This window comes from Mytilus californianus, unplaced genomic scaffold (assembly GCF_021869535.1).
Source record: "Mytilus californianus isolate M0D057914Y unplaced genomic scaffold, xbMytCali1.0.p SCAF_4, whole genome shotgun sequence".
NCBI lineage: Eukaryota > Metazoa > Mollusca > Bivalvia > Mytilida > Mytilidae > Mytilus > Mytilus californianus.
The window spans coordinates 72,648,314-72,670,720 of NW_026262690.1; the positions used below are offsets into that span (position 1 = coordinate 72,648,314).

Genomic DNA, 22,407 nt, shown 5'->3' on the forward strand with positions numbered 1-22,407 from the left:
GGTTACATAAATACATGTGATAGGCTGTGAAAGTCAGACCAGGAGATTAGGAAATTTTAGTCACAAGTTTAGATCTCAGATCAGGAGGATTTTTTTCGACATTTTATTTTCGTAAATGTAACGCTCTGATGTAAAACTTGTCTTTTTGTGTGTTTTTTCTTCAATCTTCCATCTGAATGTCACATCAATGTGTTTACCCTTGAAGTCTGTCTATTTGAATGATATTTATGAGTTAATAGAATAACTGAGAAAAAATGTTTTGGTTTTGTGTTTCATTGTTGATTGCTGGTGACTGCTCATGAATATAATGTATCATTGCTAAGATATCTTGAATATCGATAAATTTGCGATATGGTGCCGACTGGAATCTTGTAAAATGCTTCCAATACAATCGTTATAGTTACTTAAAAGAATATCAAGAACTATTGCATAGACCCTACTTTGGGTTCTGGAAAAGTTCTTGTTTCACAAATGGACTATTTAACTTGATTCGAAGAACAAAATGCACAATATAATCTATTCAAGAAGCACTAAAACTTTTGAGACTAGGTTTAATTTGTTTATTTCAATGACGAAAACGGCTTTTTACGTAGACATGCTAACAACCTGAATTTGTATTATTAGTCCGAAAAAGGGCTATTATTAAGTGAGGCATGAATCTTTCCTGCGTATGTGTGGAACTAGCAAATTTTAAGAAAAACTCTTTTACACTGCTATTTATTTCGTTTTTTAGACTAGAGAGAGTTTAATATTCGATAAAAAATTGCTTCCTATCATAATCTGAAATTTTTGTCGGTCATGGTTTATTGAGCTTTTTAAAATAGAAAATACCATAAAGTGAAACAAAATATTCAAAATAATTGTTGAGCTGTAACGATATGTTTTTAACTTGCGTGCTCTGTGGCGCTGTTCCGTTGTTCTGAACGATGTTCATAACTTTGGCTAGGCGAACAAATTCGTAAGGATAATCGGGTTTTCCTCATTTTATTTCGTATTACCGGTATATGTCAAAGGTGGCATGCAAATATTTCCAACTATGAAAGAGATTAAACTTGACAAGTTAAGAAAAAAGACACCAAAATCGAATGATATTCAGTTAAGATTAAATCCACACATACATATGGTGCAATAACATAGACGTCCTATGGTTTCAAAACAGTTGAATATTTTAAAAGTGCATTAGCTATCAAATGTATGTCCACCGATTTGACCCAAATTCTCATATTTGATTTATAACGTACTAAAACGTATAACCAAATTACAAAAAGTCCAAAAGAAACAATTAACAATGTATGGGTTCGCTTTAATGTATTAGCATTTCGTTCGTATTTTAGACTATGGAAGTCATACAATCATCCATCGGTCTGATCTCCGAAGACTGCCGACGGTCATATTAACCGATAAAAACATAAATATAGATAAAAAAAAAAAAAGACAGAAAAGCACATGCTGTTTGATTTCCTGGTTTTAGGTTAACTGAAATATTTGTAAATCGTCGTTTAAACTGTATATAAATGATTTTTTGTGGGTCGGACAAGTCAAAGAAATGGTTATTACGGGTGTCTCCCTTGTTTCATTTTCAATGTTGATATGCTTTTCTGTTGAATGAATGATGAACACATGCACTACCCAAATCCACTAAAGGTTAAATTTAAAGGTTGCAAACATGCAGATTCAAATGAGTTGAGTTATTGACTTGCAAGCAAATGATAAATAAGTGATGTTTTTATCTCATTTTGACGAAATTGAACCAAACTGACTGCGAAATATTATTTTGTAATTCCGCTTGTATCGATGTTTGAAACCAAAAAAAAAATCATATTTTTAATTCTTTATCCAATTCGTAGCTAGTGCCCCTTTAAAATCATCTATATTTTATTTCAGTTTTTGATCTGAACAGATATACTTTTGAATTGGTATATGTATACAGAAACAATATTCCTATTCTGAAAATTAGTACTTAACGTAAGTATATATAATGAATAGATTGGTGTGTTCGAAAACTTCCGGTCGTTACTGACAAATTGACAGTTTTCAGCAATTTATCATGCATACCTCTATCATTAACACTCTTAGAAAATAGCAGATGAACTAGTTTACTAATATTCTTTGTGTATCATATGTTTCTTGCTTTTTTTTAGTAAATGACTGAACGAACAAGCCGAGAATCTTATCCACTATGATAAACAAAATTTCTTTTGAAATAATGAAGTTAAAACGATATCTATTTTCCCATAAATTTTCAATTACGCACAGTTTAACAGATAATTCAAATAAATTGATATAACTGTTGGTTCAAATTAGTACTATTTCAATTTGCTTACCAATGAACCCCTCAAAGTTACCAATTCAGGCTCAATTAGGATTTTTTAATATATTTCATTGCAAAAATTTATTTTTAAAACTAGAGCAGGAATTTACTTTCATGTTAAAATTTCCCCACTCAGACTTTTTTTTATTTTTGAATTAATGAGCTAACAGAAACAATCAAAGGGGATGTTGAAGAAGACAGAATATGTTGTCGTTTTAAAATAAAAGCAACACTTTCCTTCAAAACGATATTTTTGACATTTCCGGTGTGAACACGCATGTCTGTAATTTATGAAGACTCGGAACGTGGCGAGTTGAAAGAAGACAGCGAAATATTAACGTCCAGTCTCGACTCACACCTACAAATTAACTTTCATTTTTCTACATAGGAATCAGATATTACAATGAGTTCCTCTGGGGAATTCGGGAACCCGCTGAGGAAGTTTAAATTAGTTTTTCTAGGGGAACAAAGTGGTAAGTTCCGATGACGAGGTAACGGAAGTGGTCGTGTTTACCTATTCGACTTCGTTGTGAACCAATCATGTCATGCACATATTGAGTCATCGCTTTTAATAATAAATTATTTTTCATTAAATATTAATTTCCATACAATTTGCGACCTAACCGTTCAATGAAATTGTGTATCTAGAATAACAAATTGCATGCTCTTAGTTTTGGAATTTAATACAGACACATGACATAAATTGAAGATAATTAGATGAACAATTTGCAACAAATATTACTTATGGTGTAAACAATGAAATTTCGTCACAGTGAATCACCTGACAGCATGGAACTTTTGATATAACATATATTTTAGAACTTTAGACTACATGTAATGACACATTAATATACAAACAGGATATAACACAAGACAGTTTTTAGACCTTTTAATCCTTTTGAACATCCTTATTAAAATGAGTTTTGCTCAGAAAGCAATGGATATCTCTAACAATAATTATATCAGGAGCTCGTTATTGAAGTTTAAATTGGCTTTTCTTGGTGAAGCTGCGGGTAAGTCTTAATGAGCTTATGGCCCACTAAAAAATACTTTTCGCTATCTTGACCTAACCTAATTTTTAGAGCAAGAATTCCATTTGAACCCCCCTTTGTGTCTGTCTATGCTTATTCTGTCAACAGAGGGGTTGAATAGAACTTTGCATGATGTAATTGAAAAACAAAGGATATGGAATATCCATCCATGTCACAAAATCAGTTTATGCACAGCAAAAAAAATTAAAAAAAACCACACAAAAAGCAAAGAAACAGCGCTTTTATTGATGTTCTTCATCTCAAAGCCACTGTGAGGCCTTCAACACAGATTAAAAAAACTCTCACCTCACTGCAAGTTTGAGACCGCCCCAAGCACTGGCTTGAGCAAAATTCTTTACGAAAATAATTTGGATAGACTTTGTTGGCATGATACTGGTTATGTTCTTCTCATATATTTTATGATGGTATGATACTAAACCGCTAACGGGAGGGATTGTACTTGATTTTCATATGGTGAAGACATAATCTTTCAATCAGTTTAATTGAGGTCTGGAGCTGGCATGTCTGTAACTGCTCGTAGTCCTTTGTTAATTTATGTATCATTGTCATTTTGCTTAGTTTCTTTTGTTACCTATTCTGACATCAGACTTCTTTTAAACTGAGTTTTACTGTGCGTATTGCTATGTGTTTCTTCATTTTACATTGGCTAGAGTTATAGGGGGAGGGTTGAGATCTCACAAAACATATTTAACCCCGCCACATTTTTGCGCCTGTCCCAAGTCAGGAGCCTCTGGCTTTTGTTAGTCTTGTATGTTTTTTAATTTTAGTTCATTTATATGTTTTGGAGTTTAGTGTGACGTCCATTTTCACTGAACTAGTACACAATTTTATTTTGGGGCCAGCTGAGGACCACCTCCAGTGCAAGATTTTCTCGCTGCGTTGAAGACCCATTGGTGGCCTTCGGCTGTTGTCTGCTCTTTGGTCGGGGGGTTGTCTCTTTGACATATTCCCCATTTCCATTCTCAATTTTATTTGTAAGATGTAACACCACCTAATCGGGCCCGGTCAAAAAAGAACACACTGGAAAGTAGTAAATATTTAAAACAAAATAGTTCCTACGCAAAGGTGTAAATCTTAAACTATATAGCATATATATTTTAGTAATTAAGGTATCAGATGAAAGGTGAAGGACTGGTGATCCTTGTAGAACACACAATTTACTGATAATGTTGAATAATACAAAAATTATGAATGTCTACTCAATATTTTTTTTTGTGTCATTTTTAAACAGGTACTATTTGCATGATTTGAGTCTGACTTTTCCCCCTGATTAAACTAGTCAAAATTTTTTTTAATAATTATTTGCTTACCAACCAACACTAATTTTCAGTATATTGTGGAAATGTAGGTATTTTTTTTAGGCCTAAACTTTCTACATGCTTAGATTACATGGATTAACAAATATTTAAGAACTTTGAGGAGGTGCAAATGTAAAATGTTATTAAGTAGACCTACAATTTATAGCTGTTATAGATTTGCCACTTTACAAATGTACACGTACATGACATACCTAAAATGTATTGATGTCATAAAACAATCACTTTTACACTGTGTTGTCCAGTAATGGCAGACAAAAAACGATAAATATACATTTTTAGGTGTTGTGTTACATGTAACATGTATTGTTACATGAAAATTATTTTAAACTTTTTTATTTCTATTGAGTTAATGGATTTTTCTATGTTTTTACTGGGGAATATAAAAAGTCTGACCTCTAGATTTTTTTTGTCTCCTCCGCACAACATGTTGCTGGGGACATAGAAAAACTGGGCATCCGTCCGTCCTGTTCTTGTTGTTATTTGTGTTATTGCCTATTTGGTTGCTACATGTACTTGCTGCTTTGCATCTCATTGACATACACTTGTACATGTACATTTATACACCACATCTTCTATTAACATTGTAAATGTACATGTATCAGCCTGCCAATGTGGGGAATTGTTTTCTTAAATAAATTAACCTGCCCTCAATCAATTTTAATCATAATAAAGGCCATAATAAAAAAAATCCTTAATTCTCTTCCAATTTTTATACCCCACCTAATTAGGGCATTATGTTTTTCAGTCTGTGCGTCCATCTGTCTGTCCCGCTTCAGGTTAAAGTTTTTGGTCAAGGTATTTTTTGAAGTTGAAGTCCAATCAACTTGAAACTTAGTACACATGTTCCCTTTGATATGATCTTTCTAATTTTAAAGCCAAATTAGAGTTTTGACCCCAATTTCACGGTCAACTGAACATAGAAAATGATAGTGTGTGTGGGGCATCCATGTACTATGGACACATTCTTGTTTTTAGTATAAAAAAATGGTAGGTGGCTATTTTTTTCTTACATGTTCATGTATGTGTGAATGGACTGCAATTGGACAATTTCAGATAACTATAAGTGAATCATAATTAAACTCTTAAAAATAATTGACCAAATGTCAACAAGTATCATGAAAGAAAAAGCAATAGAACATTTTACATGTATAATGTATCAATTTAAACTATTATGACTAAAAACTAAAGATAAGTTTATCAAATTATGACAAACAAAAAATAGGTAGTACATGCCAAATCACATTTTTAACAGTGCTTAATTACATGTATGATTCCTAGTTCGACAGGTTTCGGCTCTCCACTAGAATTTTAACTGAACAGATGATTTTTATACGACCGCAAAAAAATTTTGTGGTGGTATATTGGTATGACGTTGGCGTCGTCGTCGTCGTCCTAAGACACATTGGTTTTCGCACTCTAACTTTAGTTTAAGAGAATGGATCTTTATGAAATTTTACCATAAGGTTCAATACCACAAAAGGAAGGTTGGGATTGATTTTGGGGGTTATGGTACCAACAGTTAAGGAATTAGGGGCCAAAAATAAGCATTTTTGTAACTTCCAGACATAACTTGTGTGTTAGCGTATGGATCTCTCTGACATTGTACCACAAGGTTCCATATCACAAAGGGAATGCTGGGATTGATTTTGGGGGTAATTGCCTCAAAATTTTAGAAGTTAGGGGCCAAAAAAGGGGCAAAAAACAAGCATTTTTCTAGTTTCATGATAATAACTTGTGTGTAAGTGTATGGATCTTTCTGAAATTGTACTACAAGGTTCCATATCACAAAGGAAAAGCTGGAATTGAGTTTGGGGGTAATTGCCCAAAACGTTTAGGAATAAGGGGCCAAAATTAAGCATTTTTCTAGTTTCCAGACAATAACGTGTTCAAGTGTATGGATCTCTCTGAAATTGTACTGCAAGGTACCATACCACAAAGGGAAGGCTGGGATTGATTTTGGGGGTAATTGCCTCAAAATTTTAGGAATTAGGGGCAAAAAACAAGCATTTTTCTAGTTTCAGGACAATAACTTGTGTGTAAGTGTATGGATCTTTATAAAATTGTACTAAAAGGTTCCATATCACAAAGGGAAAGCTGGGTTTGAGTTTGGGGGTAATTGCCCTAAACGTTTAGGAATTTGGGGCAATATTTAATCACAATCCAAATTCAGTGCTGTATCAAGCTTGAATGTTGTGTCCATACTTGCCCCAACTGTTCAGGGTTCGACCTCTGCGGTCGTATCAAGCTGCGCCCAGCGGAGCATTTTATTAGACACTATATTAATAGTGTGACACTATTAATTCATTAGTCTTCCTCTAAAGGAGGTCAGTGAAGAACCATAAACATCATGCTATGCATTGTCACCGGACGCTGTTAATTATAATGTACATGTAGTTTGATTGAGCATAAGAAATAGCTTTAATGTATAACATTCATCAGTCAGGGGTACTACTTAAACAAGTGATTTCAGAATCACTTCCTCGAGTGATTTTGGCTGTGAAATATTAAAAATTTTCACACAGACTTTTTAAAATCACTGAAACAAGTAATTTTAGAAGTTAAAATGTAATCACTTTAATAAGTGTTTATAACATTTTCTTGATATTTTTCCCACAAGCTTGATTTTTTTATTGGTAAAAAGACAACATTTCCATTGAAAAAACAACTATGTACATGCAGAAATTGTCTTTTACTTGATAAGCCTGACACTTTTACAGTTTTTTTAAAATATGCAAAAACTGGAATAGTTTGTAGATCAGGTCATAACCTTGAAGTAGATCATTCTAACTCTAAAGAAAACCAATCAGGTTACCTAATATTGTTGATCTTTGTCTGATAGTAAGAGTAGTTAATGAATTTTTGATTACAGAAAAATTCCCAAGGGTACTTTTAAAAGCTTTAGCGCACTAACTTACTGCCCAAGCGCACTGGTGAAATTAATATACAAAGAAAAAGGGATAATTGATTTATGTAGGAAAATTATAGAAAAGATTGTGAAAATATGGAAAATCAATGAAATTAGCATTTGAAGATCAAAGAAAACGCTAAAATCACTTAAATAGGTGATAACTGAATTTATCAAATCACTGAAATAAGTGATGATGAAATCACTTGTTTAAGTAGCACCCCTGACTGTTCATTAAAATATTGAAATCAAATGCTTTATCATCCATGCAAAATTTCTGCTCTCATGTCCTTACATAAATATCTCCAAGTAATGGGAACACTTCATATTTGCTGCTTTTGTTGTTAATGGCTGGGGCCCCATTAGACTTAAAGAGAGGTTCTGAAAGATTATTTTGGTCCCAGACGCGTTGGAAAACAGATTTATATTGCATTGTCTTCAAGGCGCGATTTGACATCTAGTTGGTAAAGCAGTCATGAATGTTTGTACATGTATATCAATTTTATGGTTGCATTTCATCAACCGAACTGCGAGCACACTAGTTTTATACCAGTCAATTTAAGCTCACTTTGCCCAAAGGACCAAGTGAGCTTTTCTAATCACTTGGCGTCTCATCTTCCGTCGTCGTTTACTTTTACAAAAATCTTCTCTGAAACTACTGCGCCAAATTTAACCAAACTTGGCCACAATTATCATTGAGGTATCTAGTTTTAAAAAAGTGTCTGAGAAATTCTTTCATGATACTGCCAACCAAGATGGCCGACATGGCTAAAAATAGAACATAGGGGTAAATTGCAAATTTTGTCTATTATTTAAATTTTGAAAACCGTTATAAATAGAGAAAAATCTGACAAGGGCAAAAATGTTCAGAATATTGAGCTCTTCCAATTATCAAACTATCAAACGACTTCTTATAGGAGTTATTGCCCTTAAATGACAAATTTTACCATTTTCAAAGCGGAGGGGGCATTAAGTTTTACCCTTGTCCGTTTGTATGAACATACGTCCCAAAATTGGTTTCTGTTCTCTAACTTAAGTTTGCCTCATCCAAATGTTATGAAACTTTTACACAAGGCTTATTACCACAATACACAGATCAAGTTTGAATTTTGGTGGCGTCCCTTTTACTGTTCTAGAGTTATGCCCCTTTACAAACGGAGCAATTTTTCATTTTTTTTCTAAAAATATCAATGTCATTATTCAAGTAATTTTTAAAATTGGAGTTATCTTCCTTTGTCCATGATTATAGTTGAATCAACTAGAATCAATACTTTATACAATGCAATGTTTAATTTTGCCTTCCACTGATAAAACACAGATCAAGTTGAATTTGGGAAGTGTCACTTTAACCATTATTGAGTTATGCCCCTTTATAAATCGAACAATTGCAAATTTTTTTAGTTTCCATTCTGTTACTTAAGTTTGCCCCAACCAAACATTATAAAACCTATACACAATACTCATTACCACAAAACTAAGAACAAGAACAAATTTTTTGTTTCCGTTCTCTAACTTTAGTTTGCCTCAACCAAATGTTATGAAACTTATACACAATGCTTATTACTACATAATACAGTTTACAAATGTGTAAATACAAAATTCAGTGGCGTCACTTTTACCATTCTTGAGTTATGCCCCTTTATAAACATAAAAATTGCTGATTTTTCTTTTCTGTTCTCTAACTTTGGTTTGTCTCAACCAAATGTTATAAAACTTATACACAATGCTTATTTCCACAAAACTCAGATCAAGATCAAATTTGGGTAGCGTCACTTTTACTGTTCTTTGGTTATGTCCCTTTATAACTATATGATATGCAAGCGGGGGCATCATCTGTGTCCACATATGGACAAAGTCCACATTTATTTTTTTTCATTTTTGCCTATTATCTTGAAAATTATAGAGAGAAACTTTAAAGTGCAAAAAATGATCAGCAAAACAAGTTCTACAAATAAGTCGGCATGGTAAAAATAGTCGATCAACTCCTTATAGAGTTTTTGCCCTTTGATGACAATTTTTACACAATTTTTTTGCGTTTTTATACGACCACAAAAAATTTGCATTCATATAATGCTATCATGTGGTCTGAGTCGTCGTAGTCCGAAGACACATTTGGTTCCGGACAATAACTTTAATTTAAGTGAATGGATCTCTATTAAATTTTACCAGAAGGTTCAATACCACAAAAGGAAGGTTGGAATTGATTTTGGGGGTTATGGTACCAACAGTTTAGGAATTAGGGGCCATAAACAAGCATTTTTGTAGTTTCCTTACAATTACTTGTGTGTAAGTGTATGGATGTCTCTGAAATTGTACCACAAGGTTCCATATCACAAAGGAAAGGCTGGGATTGAGTTTGGGGGTAATTGCCCCAAACGTTCAGGAATTAGGGGCCAAAAACAAGCATTTTTCTAGTTGCCAGACAATAACTTGTGTTAAAGTTTATGGAACTCTCTGAAATTGTACTTTTTCCTGAAACGTGAAAAGAAAATCTTTAAAATTCGAAAAAAAAAAAATTTGGGGGGGGTTCAAAAAAGTTTGGGGGGGGGGGGGGTTTCAATATTTTTTTGTGGGTTCATATTTTTTTCTTCAAATTTTTTCAAAAAAATGTTTTGTTTTGTGGGGGGGACACACAGTATTGCGCAATAGCAAGAAATCTTCAATTGAAAATAAATACAAATCTTTTAACCAATTTCAATGGGATTAAATTAAGTCTTAAATTTTTGGGGGTTCTAACCTTGTATTACTATTTTGGATATTAGGTCCCATTTTTAAATTGGTCTACATTGAGGTCCAAAGGTCAAGATCTACAATTAAAATTATATGGAGGAAATCGTCTGATGACTCCTTATTGGAGTTATTGGCCTTTAATGATGATTTTTACCATTTTTTATACGACAGCAAAAAAATTTTTATTTTTGCGGTCGTATATTGGTATGACGTTGGCGTCGTCGTCGTCATCGTCCGAAGACACATTGGTTTTCGCACTCTAACTTTAGTTTAAGTGAATGGATCTCTATGAAATTTTATCATAAGGTTCAATACCACAAAAGGAAGGTTGGGATTGATTTTGGGGGTTATGGTACCAACAGTTAAGGAATTAGGGGCCAAAAAGGGGCCAAAAATAAGCATTTTTGTAAGTTCCAGACATAACTTGTGTTTTAGTGTATGGATCTCTCTGACATTGTACCACAAGGTTCCATATCGCACAGGAAATGCTGGGATTGATTTTGGTGGTAATTGCCTCAAAATATGAGGAATTAGGGGCCAAAAAAGGGGCAAAAAACAAGCATTTTGCTAGTTTCATGACAATAACTTGTGTGTAAGTTTATGGATCTTTCTGAAATTGTACTACAAGGTTCCATATCACAAAGGGAAAGCTGGAATTGAGTTTGGGGGTAATTGCCCAAAACGTTTAGGAATAAGGGGCCAAAAGTAAGCATTTTTCTAGTTTCCAGACAATAACTTGTGTTCAAGTGTATGGATCTCTCTAAAATTGTACTGCAAGGTACCATACCACAAAGGGAAAGCTGGGATTGAGTTTGGGGGTGATGAATCATAAGGGGGTTCAAAAAATTTGGGGGAGGGATTTTTTTTTCATTTTTTTTCTTTTTTTTTTTTTTTTAAATTTTCCATTTTAAGTTGGTTATTTCTGTTTTATATTTAAAAGCAAATAATAATGATATGATAGGAGATACACACCAAATAGGATGTGTAAATTATCATATAATAAGTATTGTGCAATAGCAAGAAATTTTCAATTGCACAGTATTGCACAATAGCAAGAAATCTTCAATTGCACAGTATTGCGCAATAGCAAGAAATCTTCAATTGCACAGTATTGTGCAATAGCAAGAAATATCCAGTAGCACAATATTGCGCAATAGCAAGAAATTGTCAATTGTACAGTATTGCGCAATAGCAAGAAATATTCAATTGCACAGTATTGTGCAAAAGAAGATACTTTGTATAAATTGCTTATTTCTTGACCAATTTCAATGGGGTTTTATTCGTGAATTCTTGGGGTTCTTTAATATGCTGATTCTAACCATGTATTAAGTTTTTGGATTTTGGGCCCCGTATATAAATTGGTCCACATTGAGGTCCAATGGGTCCAAAACTAAACTTTGTTTGATTTCATCAAAAATTGAATTATTGCGGTTCTTTGATATGCCAAATCTAACCATGTATTTAGATTCTTAATTTTTGGTTCCGTTTTCAAATTGGTCTACATAAAGGTCCAAAGGGTCCAAAATTAAACTTAGTTTGATTTTAACAAAAATTGAATTCTTAGGGTTCTTTGATATGCTGAATCTAAACATGTATTTAGATTTTTGATTATGGGCCCAGTTTTCAAGATTTTTGCCATGAATTCTTTTCTCGTCTACAATGTAGGAGAGTGTCCTTTGTTGAATATGCTCATAGACCAAGGTGAGTGACACAGGCTCTTTAGAGCCTCTAGTTATTATCCTTCACGGTCACAAAAACATTTAAACTTAAAGCGCTAATTACATCCAGATGATTATGGGGCATGCTAAATGAACAGTTTTTTTTCGGTCACAGCGATTTTGGGATAGGTTAAAGGAAGTGTTTTTTATTTGATCACACCCGAAAAAATGTTATTCTCCACATATTGCAGTTTATTCAAAATTCTGACCAAATTGCAATTTGTTTTATCAAACCAAACTGTTCAACTGGTCAGAAATTTTAACGAACTGCAGTTGAAAACTACAGTCAAGTCGTGAAAGTGCAAGGTGATAAAATAAAACATACAGTCCTTTGAGACTTTAATTCCATTTCATTGAAATTTTCATAATGTTTTTAAGAATTTCTATACAGACTTTTATTGTAATTGTCAATTCCCCTGTTTTACTTTTTTTAAAAGATTTTATAAAATACAAAATTCTGTGTCAAATTCATCAAAAGTATCGCAAACTGGAAAACTTGTTTGGTTGACAAAAATTTATCTAAACCAAGATTTTGGTTAAAACAGTTTCACTGGTGAAGCCTGTAAAAGTAATTACTCTAGATCTCTTTCTTAATGCATTCTGTAGTCAACTAAAATATAATAATTCTGGCAAAAAGATTTACAAAAAGTCATTGATTACTTTCGCTATATATGGAATACTCGTTTCACAGATGACAGCAGATATGTTCCAATTGGCGTAAGGTTCCACAATCCTTTCTACTTTTCCTCGAATGTGACTTATCGAATTAGACTTAACACCAGGTTTGTACTTACATGAGCAACACAACGGGTGAAACAGGTGGAGAATGATCTGTTTACCCTTCCAGAGCACCTTAGATCATCCCTGGTTTTTTCATGTTGCTCAGTCTTAGTTTTAAATGTTGTGTTTTATAAACTGTTGTTTGTCTTATGGTCTTTTTTTGTTCTTTGTCATGGCATTGTCAGTTTATTTTCGACGCAATGAGTTTCAATACCCCTTTACCTTTAGTATCTTCGCCTCTTTTCAGAGACATATTATCTATTGTAAAATCTTGTTTCAAGGTTTTTTTTTTGCTGCAGAAGATTTCCAATTTTATGTACACATACAGGACTAAGTTCAATTTTATCACTCATGTGTCACTGGGAAAAAGTTATGGATTGGTTGATGACTAATCTTTTTTTTTTTTTTTGACCTTGTGGTCAACCCTAGGTACAATGTACATGAGGTAAAAAAATGGATGTGCTTTTATAAATTACATTTTACCAGTTTGATTATAAGTTTTTTTTTCTATTTCAGTTGGTAAAACTTCTTTGATAACAAGATTTATGTATGACAGCTTTGACAATACCTATCAAGTAAGTTTTTATGTTTAAATCTTTGGAAATTCAATGATAACTTTTACAAGCAAAAGTGTGTTGCCACTTCACTCATATTTTTACTCGAGTACATTGTATACAGTGGCAGGATGTAAAAATCATAGTGGAGCGAATATGTCCAAACTTGTGAAAGATTACATGTACATATCTGTTCTGGAATTTTCATTTATCATTAGATCTGCTGATAGTCAATAATATGAATCAACATGCAGACATTAGGTGCAGAAATTGTAATACCTATGTACTTATAAGAAATTGATAATGCAGGAGATAAATCAATACCTACATGTCTGTATCATTTCATCCTAACAGCAAAAATGCAATCAATGATTTCTTGTGTGATTATTTTAATTTCTTTGGCTTCAAGAAGTCAGTTCAAATAATGCAGAATGCATTACAAAAAAGCAGAAAATGGTAATGTAACATTGGGAATGAGGTGGTGTCTGCAAATTCTTGAAACTCCAAATTAAAACAGGAACTGCAATATTAATATGTATCAGTTTAGTATCGCAGTAGCAAGATCCATCTGATGATTTATTGTTTGTTTTAAATCCAGTAATCAAAATTTAAGGAAACTGTATAAGCTGCAGATCCAATATTTCAAAGGAATCTGAAATCCAAAAAATTGCATGCAAATATTTTTCCCTGGTAAAAACTTTTTTCTTCCAAAATACTTTTTATGTATGTACTAAATGTAACTTTATTGTACCTTATAAGGAGGTGTACCTTTAAATTTCTAAAGATGAATTTCAAATGATAAAATGCTCACATAAAAGCCTTATTCTTTATAAGTTGCAACAATTTTTAGTTAGATACTAATGATAGCTCAATATTAGGAGTCTCAACTGACGCATTAACTTATTCTGGAATTTATTCATGAACATATGAAGCTGTGTGTAATATTGAAAAAGAGCGATATTTGAATTTGTAAAAATGTTCACTATATGTCTGATTATAAACTCTCAGTAATAGTATACATAATTGACATGTTGTATGTACTATCAATCACCATATATGCATTGTAGGTGAACTTGATCACATATAATTGCATTTGTTTTTCAGGCTACAATAGGTATTGATTTCTTGTCCAAAACTATGTATCTAGAAGATAGAACAGTAAGTAGAAAAAATTAAATGTTTTTTGAAATACACTTTGTGAACAATCTGACAATAAAAATGAAAATTAGCATGTTTAGGGGGAACCTATTTTAATATTTATCTGATTTTAGGATGGGTCTGTTTTCAAATTTTTGGTCAGATTTGTTTCTGCTGATTTATTAATTTACACAGAAAACGGTTTTAGTTGATTAAGAATTGTAATTTGTATGCCCAGAGAGTAAACAATGGTAGTCCATCAAATGTGGTAATAGGATTTCAGAACAACTCAGCTTGAACGTGAAACAGACACTACTTGTTTGTGTTATCCATCAACTTGGTCATCACGATAAAATTTTGTGACATCAGGCATGACAGGTCGGACTCTAATTTTCTGGAAATTTTGTATATATTCTGTTGACCTGTTGTAGAAATTCTTATGTGCATGCTGGAAATTTTACAAGCCTGAGGAATGCAATATCAAATGTGGATTTCTGATAAGGTTCATTTCAGAATAAGTTCTGCAAAAAACATTGATATTTTGCATATTTTTTTTTTTTAGAGAATCTGTGTATTTCAATGGTTATAGTATGAAATAAAGATGTCACAGTCCTCAAGTGTCAGAATTTTAACATTGTATAAATACTAACTTGTTGCTAAGTTTTCAATGAAATAAAGATGTCACAGTCCTCAAGTGTCAGAATTTTAACATTGTATAAATACTAACTTATTGCTAAGTTTTTGTCGAGCCTGCGACTTTTGTCGCAGAAAGCTCGATATAGGGATAGCGATCCGGCGGCGGCTACGGCGGCGGCAGCGTTAGCTAACTTCTTTAAAGCTTTATATTTTAGAAGATGGAAGACCTGGATGCTTCATACTTTGTATATGGATGCCTCATGTTACGAAGTTTCCGTCAGTCACATGTCCAATGTCCTTGACCTCATTTTCATGGTTCAGTGACTACTTGAAAAAAAAGTTCAGATTTTTTGTAATGTTAAATTCTCTCTTATTATAAGTAATAGGATAACTATATTTGGTATGTGCGTACCTTGCAAGGTCCTCATGCCCGTCAGACAGTTTTCACTTGACCTCGACCTCATTTCATGGATCAGTGAACAAGGTTAAGTTTTCGTGGTCAAGTCCATATCTCAGATACTATAAGCAATAGGTCTAGTATATTCGGTGTATGGAAGGACTGTAAGGTGTACATGTCCAACTGGCAGGTGTCATCCGACCTTGACCTCATTTTCGTGGTTCAGTGGTTATAGTTAAGTTTTTGTGTTTTGGTCTGTTTTTCTTATACTGTATGCAATAGGTCTACTATATTTGGTGTATGGAATGATTGTAAGGTGTACATGTCTAGCTGGCAGGTGTCATCTGACCTTGACCTCATTTTCATGGTTCAGTGGTCAAAGTTAAGTTTTTGAGTTTTGGTCTTTTTTTCTAATACTGCATGCAATAGGTCAGCTATATTTGGTTTATGGAATGATTGTAAGGTGTACATGTCTAGCTGGCAGGTGTCATCTTACCTTGACCTCATTTTCATGGTTCAGTGGTCAAAGTTAAGTTTTTGAGTTTTGGTCTTTTTTTCTAATACTATATGCAATAGTTCAACTATATTTGGTGTATGGAAATATTTTATGATCTATATGTCAGTCACGAAGGTTTTATTTGACCTTGACCTCATTTTCAAGGTTCATTGCTCAGTGTTAAGTTTTTGTGTTTTGGTCTGTTTTTCTTAAACTATAAGCAATAGGTCAACTATATTTGTTGTATGGAAGAATTGTTAGCTGTACATGCCTGCCTAACATGGTTCATCTGACCTTGACCTCATTTTCATGGTTCATTGGTCAATGTTTAGTTTACTTGGTTAATGTTAAGTTTATGTGACAGTTGTAATAAAGCTTTATATTTAGGACTATCAACATAATATCAATGATTAGTAAAGAAGGCGAGACATTTCAGCGTGTGCACTCTTGTTAATTTTAAGTCCCGTTTTTTAAATTGGTCTACATTAAGGTCCAAAGGGTCCAAAATTAAACTTAGTTTGATTTAAGCAAAAATTGAAATCTTGGGGTTCTTTGATATGCTGAATCTAAACATGTGTTTAGATTTTTGATTATGGGCCCAGTTTTCAAGTTTGTCCAAGTTGGGGTCCAAAATTAAACTTTGTTTGATTTTAACAAAAATTGAATATATGGGGTTCTTTGATATGCTGAATCTAACCATGTATTTTGATTTTGGACATTGGACCATAATAGGTAAATTAAAAAAATTCAAGTTCTTAGACCACATTCTTTCTGTGTCAGAAACCTATGCAGTGTCAAATATTTAATAACAATCCAAATTTAGATCTGTATCAAGCTTGAATGTTGTGTCCATACTTGCCCCAACTGTTCAGGGTTCGACCTCTGCGGTCGTATCAAGCTGCGCCCCAGCGAAGCATTTTATTTTAATGAAAAATATGAAAGTCAGTATGCCCTAAGTCATGGTTCACAGATTAGAATTTTTACTTTTATTCTGATAAGGTCTGTTTTAAATGAGAACATGTAAATAAATTTTCTTATAATGTGCATACTGTCTGATTATCATCATGGTCACTACATTTAAGTTTTGATCATGTACATGTACAAGTAAAATGACAGTCTATCAATTAGATGTTTTTGATTTGGTTACATGTACTTAGCTAATATTAGTCATACATATATGTCTGTGTTAACCCTTTCATTATATGATAGAATATAAATGAGTCAAACTGTTACCATGGTTACAGAAATATAACTCTTTTTCAGATAAGATTACAATTGTGGGATACAGCTGGTCAAGAGAGGTTCCGAAGTTTAATTCCTAGCTACATAAGAGATTCTTCTGTGGCTGTAGTAGTGTATGATATAACAAGTAAGTTTTCCATTTTATATTTTATTGTTTTTTCACAGTTGAGTCGTCATGGCAACAGAAAACTTAATATATGTTATGCAATCATTTTATGCATTTTTACCATGTAAATAACAATTACACAGAAAAAAGGAAATATATAACTAAAATATGATAAATGCAACAAATACTGTAATACTTATCCTTAAACGAGGAATTTAACATCCTCAAGTTTGAAAGACAATCAAAAATCTGTTTATCACTATTTTCTATGAAACATCAATGACATAGCTATAGGCTTCTGACATAATAAATTCTCCTCCTTTGGACTGAGAAATGTCCATATCATTTGATGAGCATGAGATTGAAAATTATCATACAGAAGAAGGAAAAAATGAGGAAATAGTCATAATTAAAGCTATTTAAGAAGATAATATTTCGGACAATGATAATGAGCTATGAATATGAAGAGAGTAGTGCAAAGTCCTTGTCTTTCTTGGGGCAAATAATCAAACATCCCAAAAAAATCTGTAAACTGCCTGCCACACATGTTTTCAAAGTGTATACAATTGTACTCAGTAATTTTACATTTGCAATGTTTACAATTTTTTTCAGATGCTAATTCTTTTCAACAAACATCTAAATGGATAGATGATGTACGAACAGAACGAGGTAGTGATGTCATAATTATGTTAGTAGGAAATAAAACAGATTTATCTGATAAAAGGTAAGTTTGTGTGTTAGTATGTTGATTGTTAAACTTGTCTGCTAAAGATAGAATCTGCAGGATTAGTTTCTAGCTACAACAGGGGTACGGCTTATTGACACCTTTTATACACATATAACTAGAGTGTATAAAAGGGAAATTTTAATCATGTCAGAAATTGGTTCCTATTAAAAGCAACATTGAATCTAGCATGTGCAAAAGTGGAGAAGGACAAACTTTAAGCTACCACCTTAATCAAGGTACTAGTAGCTGTTATCATGTAAAAAAGCTTATGAATCAAATACACATTCTTTAAAAAACAACTGTAAGTTCCCCAAATATGAAAAAAGAGGATGTGGGACATACTTCAATGAGACTGTAAAGTTCAGACAAAAAGAGAGTTAAATAATCTCTTTACTGGACAAGTGTTTATCTTTATAAATATATATAGCTATTACAAAGCAGGGTGAATACTATCACAATAACATGTTCCGTCCTGGATATGCATTTAATTTTCCGCTGGACATTAAACAGCCATCCACTATAAATCATCAAACTTTTTTTTAGTAAGGTCTGTTATACTATGATAAAGAAGTCATATAGAGAATTTTTTGTTAAATTAGGGTGGGTGGGGATGACAAACTATTAATTTTAATAGGCCTAAACTTACTGTTATATAATGCATTTTACAGACAAGTAACATCAGAAGAGGGTGAAAGGAAAGCTAAAGAATTAAATGTAATGTTTATAGAAACTAGTGCAAAAGCTGGTTATAATGTGAAACAAGTAAGTAATCATTTGTAATTGTTTCTGTATGTTAACATTTTTGTCTAGCCTGCGACAACAAGCCATAGCGATCCTAGATTCCGTCCGCAGCAGCGTCAACATTTAGGTTCAGTCTGTGGTTAAAGTTTTTTTAGACATCAATAACTTTGGTCAAACTTTCATGGAATTTTATTAAATTTGGACAGAAGCTTGTTTATGACCAAAATACAGTATCCAGGGCAAAATTTTGTAAACATTGATTTTCATTTTTCTGTATTTTTACTAATAAACATGATAAATGAACTTAGTTTTTGTCGAGCCTGCGACTTTTGTCGCAGAAAGCTCGACATAGGATAGTGATCCGGCGGCGGCGTTAGCTAACTTCTTAAAAGCTTTATATTTTAGAAGGTGGAAGACCTGGATGCTTCATACTTTGTATATGGATGCCTCATGTTACGAAGTTTCCGTCAGTCGCTTGTCCAATGTCCTTGACCTCATTTTCATGGTTCAGTGACTACTTGAAAAAAAAGTTAACATTTTTTGTAATGTTAAATTCTCTCTTATTATAAGTAGTAGTATAACTATATTTGGTATGTATGTACCTTACAAGGTCCTCATGCCCGTCAGACAGTTTTCACTTAACCTCGACCTCATTTCATGGATCAGTGAACAAGGTTAAGTTTTGGTGGTCAAGTCCATATCTCAGATACTATAAGCAATAGGTCAAGTATATTCGGTGTATGGAAGGACTGTAAGGTGTACATGTCCAACTGGCAGGTGTCATCTGACCTTGACCTCATTTTCATGGTTCAGTGGTTATAGTTAAGTTTTTGTGTTTTGGTCTGTTTTTCTTATACTGTATGCAATAGGTCTACTATATTTGGTGTATGGAATGATTGTAAGGTGTACATGTCTAGCTGGCAGGTGTCATTTGACCTTGACCTCATTTTCATGGTTCAGTGGTCAAAGTTAAGTTTTTGAGTTTTGGTCTTTTTTTCTAATACTATATGCAATAGGTCAACTAAAGAATGGTGTATGGAAATATTTTATGATCTATATGTCAGTCGCACTGGTTTTATTTGACCTTGACCTCATTTTCACAGTTCATTGCTCAGTGTTAAGTTTTTGTGTTTTGGTCTGTTTTTCTTAAATTATAAGCAATAGGTCAACTATATTTGTTGTATGATGGATTGTTAGCTGTACATGCCTGCCTGGCATGGTTCATCTGACCTTGACCTCATTTTCGTGGTTCATTGGTCAATGTTTAGTTTTCTTGGTTAATGTTAAGTTTATGTGACAGTTGTAATAAAGCTTTATATTTAGGACTATCAACATAATATCAGTGATTAGTAAAGAAGGCGAGACATTTCAGTGTGTGCACTCTTGTTTTTTTTTACATTTAACAAAAAGATAGTCTGGGGTTAAAGTATGTTACACATCAATACTTTCATAGAATTTTATGAAACTTTGGCAGAAGCTTTTTTATGATTACAAGATAATGTCTGAAGCAAATTTTTGAAAATATATTTTTTTCATTCTCTGTATATTTTTTTTTTATAGATGGACTAAGTTTTTTACAGTTAACATTTACAGATAGTCCGGGATTTCACTTTTTTGACATGATAAATTTGTAAACCTTCATGGACTGTTATGAAACTTGGACAGAAGCTAATCTTCAAGACCATGAAATAGCATCTAAAGAAAAAGTTTGAATTTCAATTTAAAAACTGTATTTTACTGATAAATGAAATCACTTTTTAAGTCAACATTACACTTTTACACTGACAGCAGCAATCTCAGGCGAGACACAGGGTTCCGTGGAACCTCTTTTAAATTTTTTTGAGAAAGTATGCATTTTTCTAATGTTATCAGGGGGAAACACTTAAGAGAGTTCACTGTTAACTGGTTGTATATTCAAAGGATACATGCATGTTTAAATTATTTTAGGCAAACAAACACATTTACCAAACCCTTCATAAAGAAATAAATGAACAATTATTTTAAGGCAATGTAAAATAAATTTCTGGTTCTCAGATTCTGTGACTGCTCTATCAGCAGCTAACTTGTGTTTCATTGCCGAACACAAAAAAAAGTGGTGTGAAACACATTTAAATATGTATATTCTTATGTAGTAATTTTTAATGTACAAATTATGTAAATATCTTACTGCTTTATCACAAAAACTCATGGTGACATTTCAAAGGTTCTGTTTGGACAATTTTGTAAAATGAACACACACTGATAGAAAAACTGAGTCAGTTAGTCATAATTTTTCTGACTGTTTGTTTGAAATATTTTCAAAGGAGTAATTTTAGATATATCTTTTATTTTTTTAACAAATTTTTCCAAAGAATCAGCACTCAACTTATAAAATTATAAATGCTCGAGCATATGACAAGGTATAATTTTTAATTGCAGTTATTTAGACGAGTGGCTGCTGCATTACCTGGAATGGAACAAACAGATAAACCTAGAGGAGAGAGTATCCTTTTGTTTTTAAAATTCTACACATGGTTGAGCATCTATAGGTTTTTGTTGCAAGCTAAACATTTCAAGGATAAAAAAACTTGTATACATTTCTACATACAAAAATCAAAGGCAAGGTAATCAATTTTTGGTTATCCTGCTTAAAGCTTTACATAAAAAACATCACAATATATGAAAGATCTTAAAGGTTGTATGTCCACTTTTATCCAAGGTTTACATCGACAGACTTATAATAGATTAGACATGTTAGAGACAAGTCAACAAAATTAAGCTTAAATTTTTCTAACTGATTCTATGAAAATGTACAGGTTGCAAAGAAAATTTCATGATAAAAATGAAATAAAAAAGCACTTCTTATAGACAAATTTGTTCCTTGGAAGTAAGCTTCTGTGAGTGATAAGTGTTATCATAAGTATGTCTGTACATCATGTACATGTACCAGAATTATATAGGTACATCTCAGATTATTGTAGTCCTTTGTCTCAGTACAGGGAATGTTACCCATTTAATGTATGTCATACAGTTGAGGAAACTTGATGTTAATTACGTTACCGTTATAATTTATAACGATGTTTATAGTGTGCGTAACTCAGATCAGTTAGCAACGTGGATGTTATATTGTCATTTACAATTCCCCAAAATATTTGAAACAGAAATTTCAGGCCTTTAGCAATGAAGAGGACGATGAAGGTAAAAAAAGTCAATTTTATTAGTGATTTGTATCTTGATTTGCATTTTTAGCTGCAGTCGTGTGCATTATTTTATGTTGCTAAAGAATTTTGAAACAAATGTATATATAGTCAACTATTTATTTCACTTTACTGTAAAAAAAACAAAACCAAATTGTCAATGTTATTTTTTTTTTTAAAGCTGATCTGCATGCTTTAACACCTTTGAAAAAATAAATCTGATTTGAAGCATGTTGTAGAGGCATATAATTCCCCACACAAAATCCTCTAGATGAAAATGCATTTTGGCACATAATGCTTGTTGCAGCCTAGCTTCTTTTAACTATTAATAGAATGATATACATAAAGTTAAAAATGCACCAAAATACAATTCAACTTAT

General features: G+C 32.6%; 1 protein-coding gene across 5 annotated transcripts in view; it reads left to right on the plus strand.

The window, feature by feature from the left end:
- The first annotated feature begins 2,579 nt into the window (after positions 1-2,579).
- LOC127738504 (ras-related protein Rab6) overlaps positions 2,580-22,407 on the plus strand; it is a 138,083-nt gene continuing 118,255 nt past the window's right edge. For 2 of the 5 annotated variants that reach the window (XM_052249797.1, XM_052249796.1), the window contains exons 1-7: positions 2,580-2,784; positions 13,332-13,390; positions 14,474-14,527; positions 17,299-17,404; positions 17,996-18,107; positions 18,779-18,872; positions 21,270-21,333. In XM_052249797.1, the coding sequence (XP_052105757.1) occupies positions 2,715-2,784; positions 13,332-13,390; positions 14,474-14,527; positions 17,299-17,404; positions 17,996-18,107; positions 18,779-18,872; positions 21,270-21,333 (559 nt within the window). In that variant the 5' untranslated portion in view covers positions 2,580-2,714. Of the gene's footprint in view, positions 2,785-2,811; positions 3,325-13,331; positions 13,391-14,473; positions 14,528-17,298; positions 17,405-17,995; positions 18,108-18,778; positions 18,873-21,269; positions 21,334-22,407 lie in introns of those variants that run through there. The other 3 variants (XM_052249795.1, XM_052249793.1, XM_052249792.1) reach the window with 3 other exon arrangements.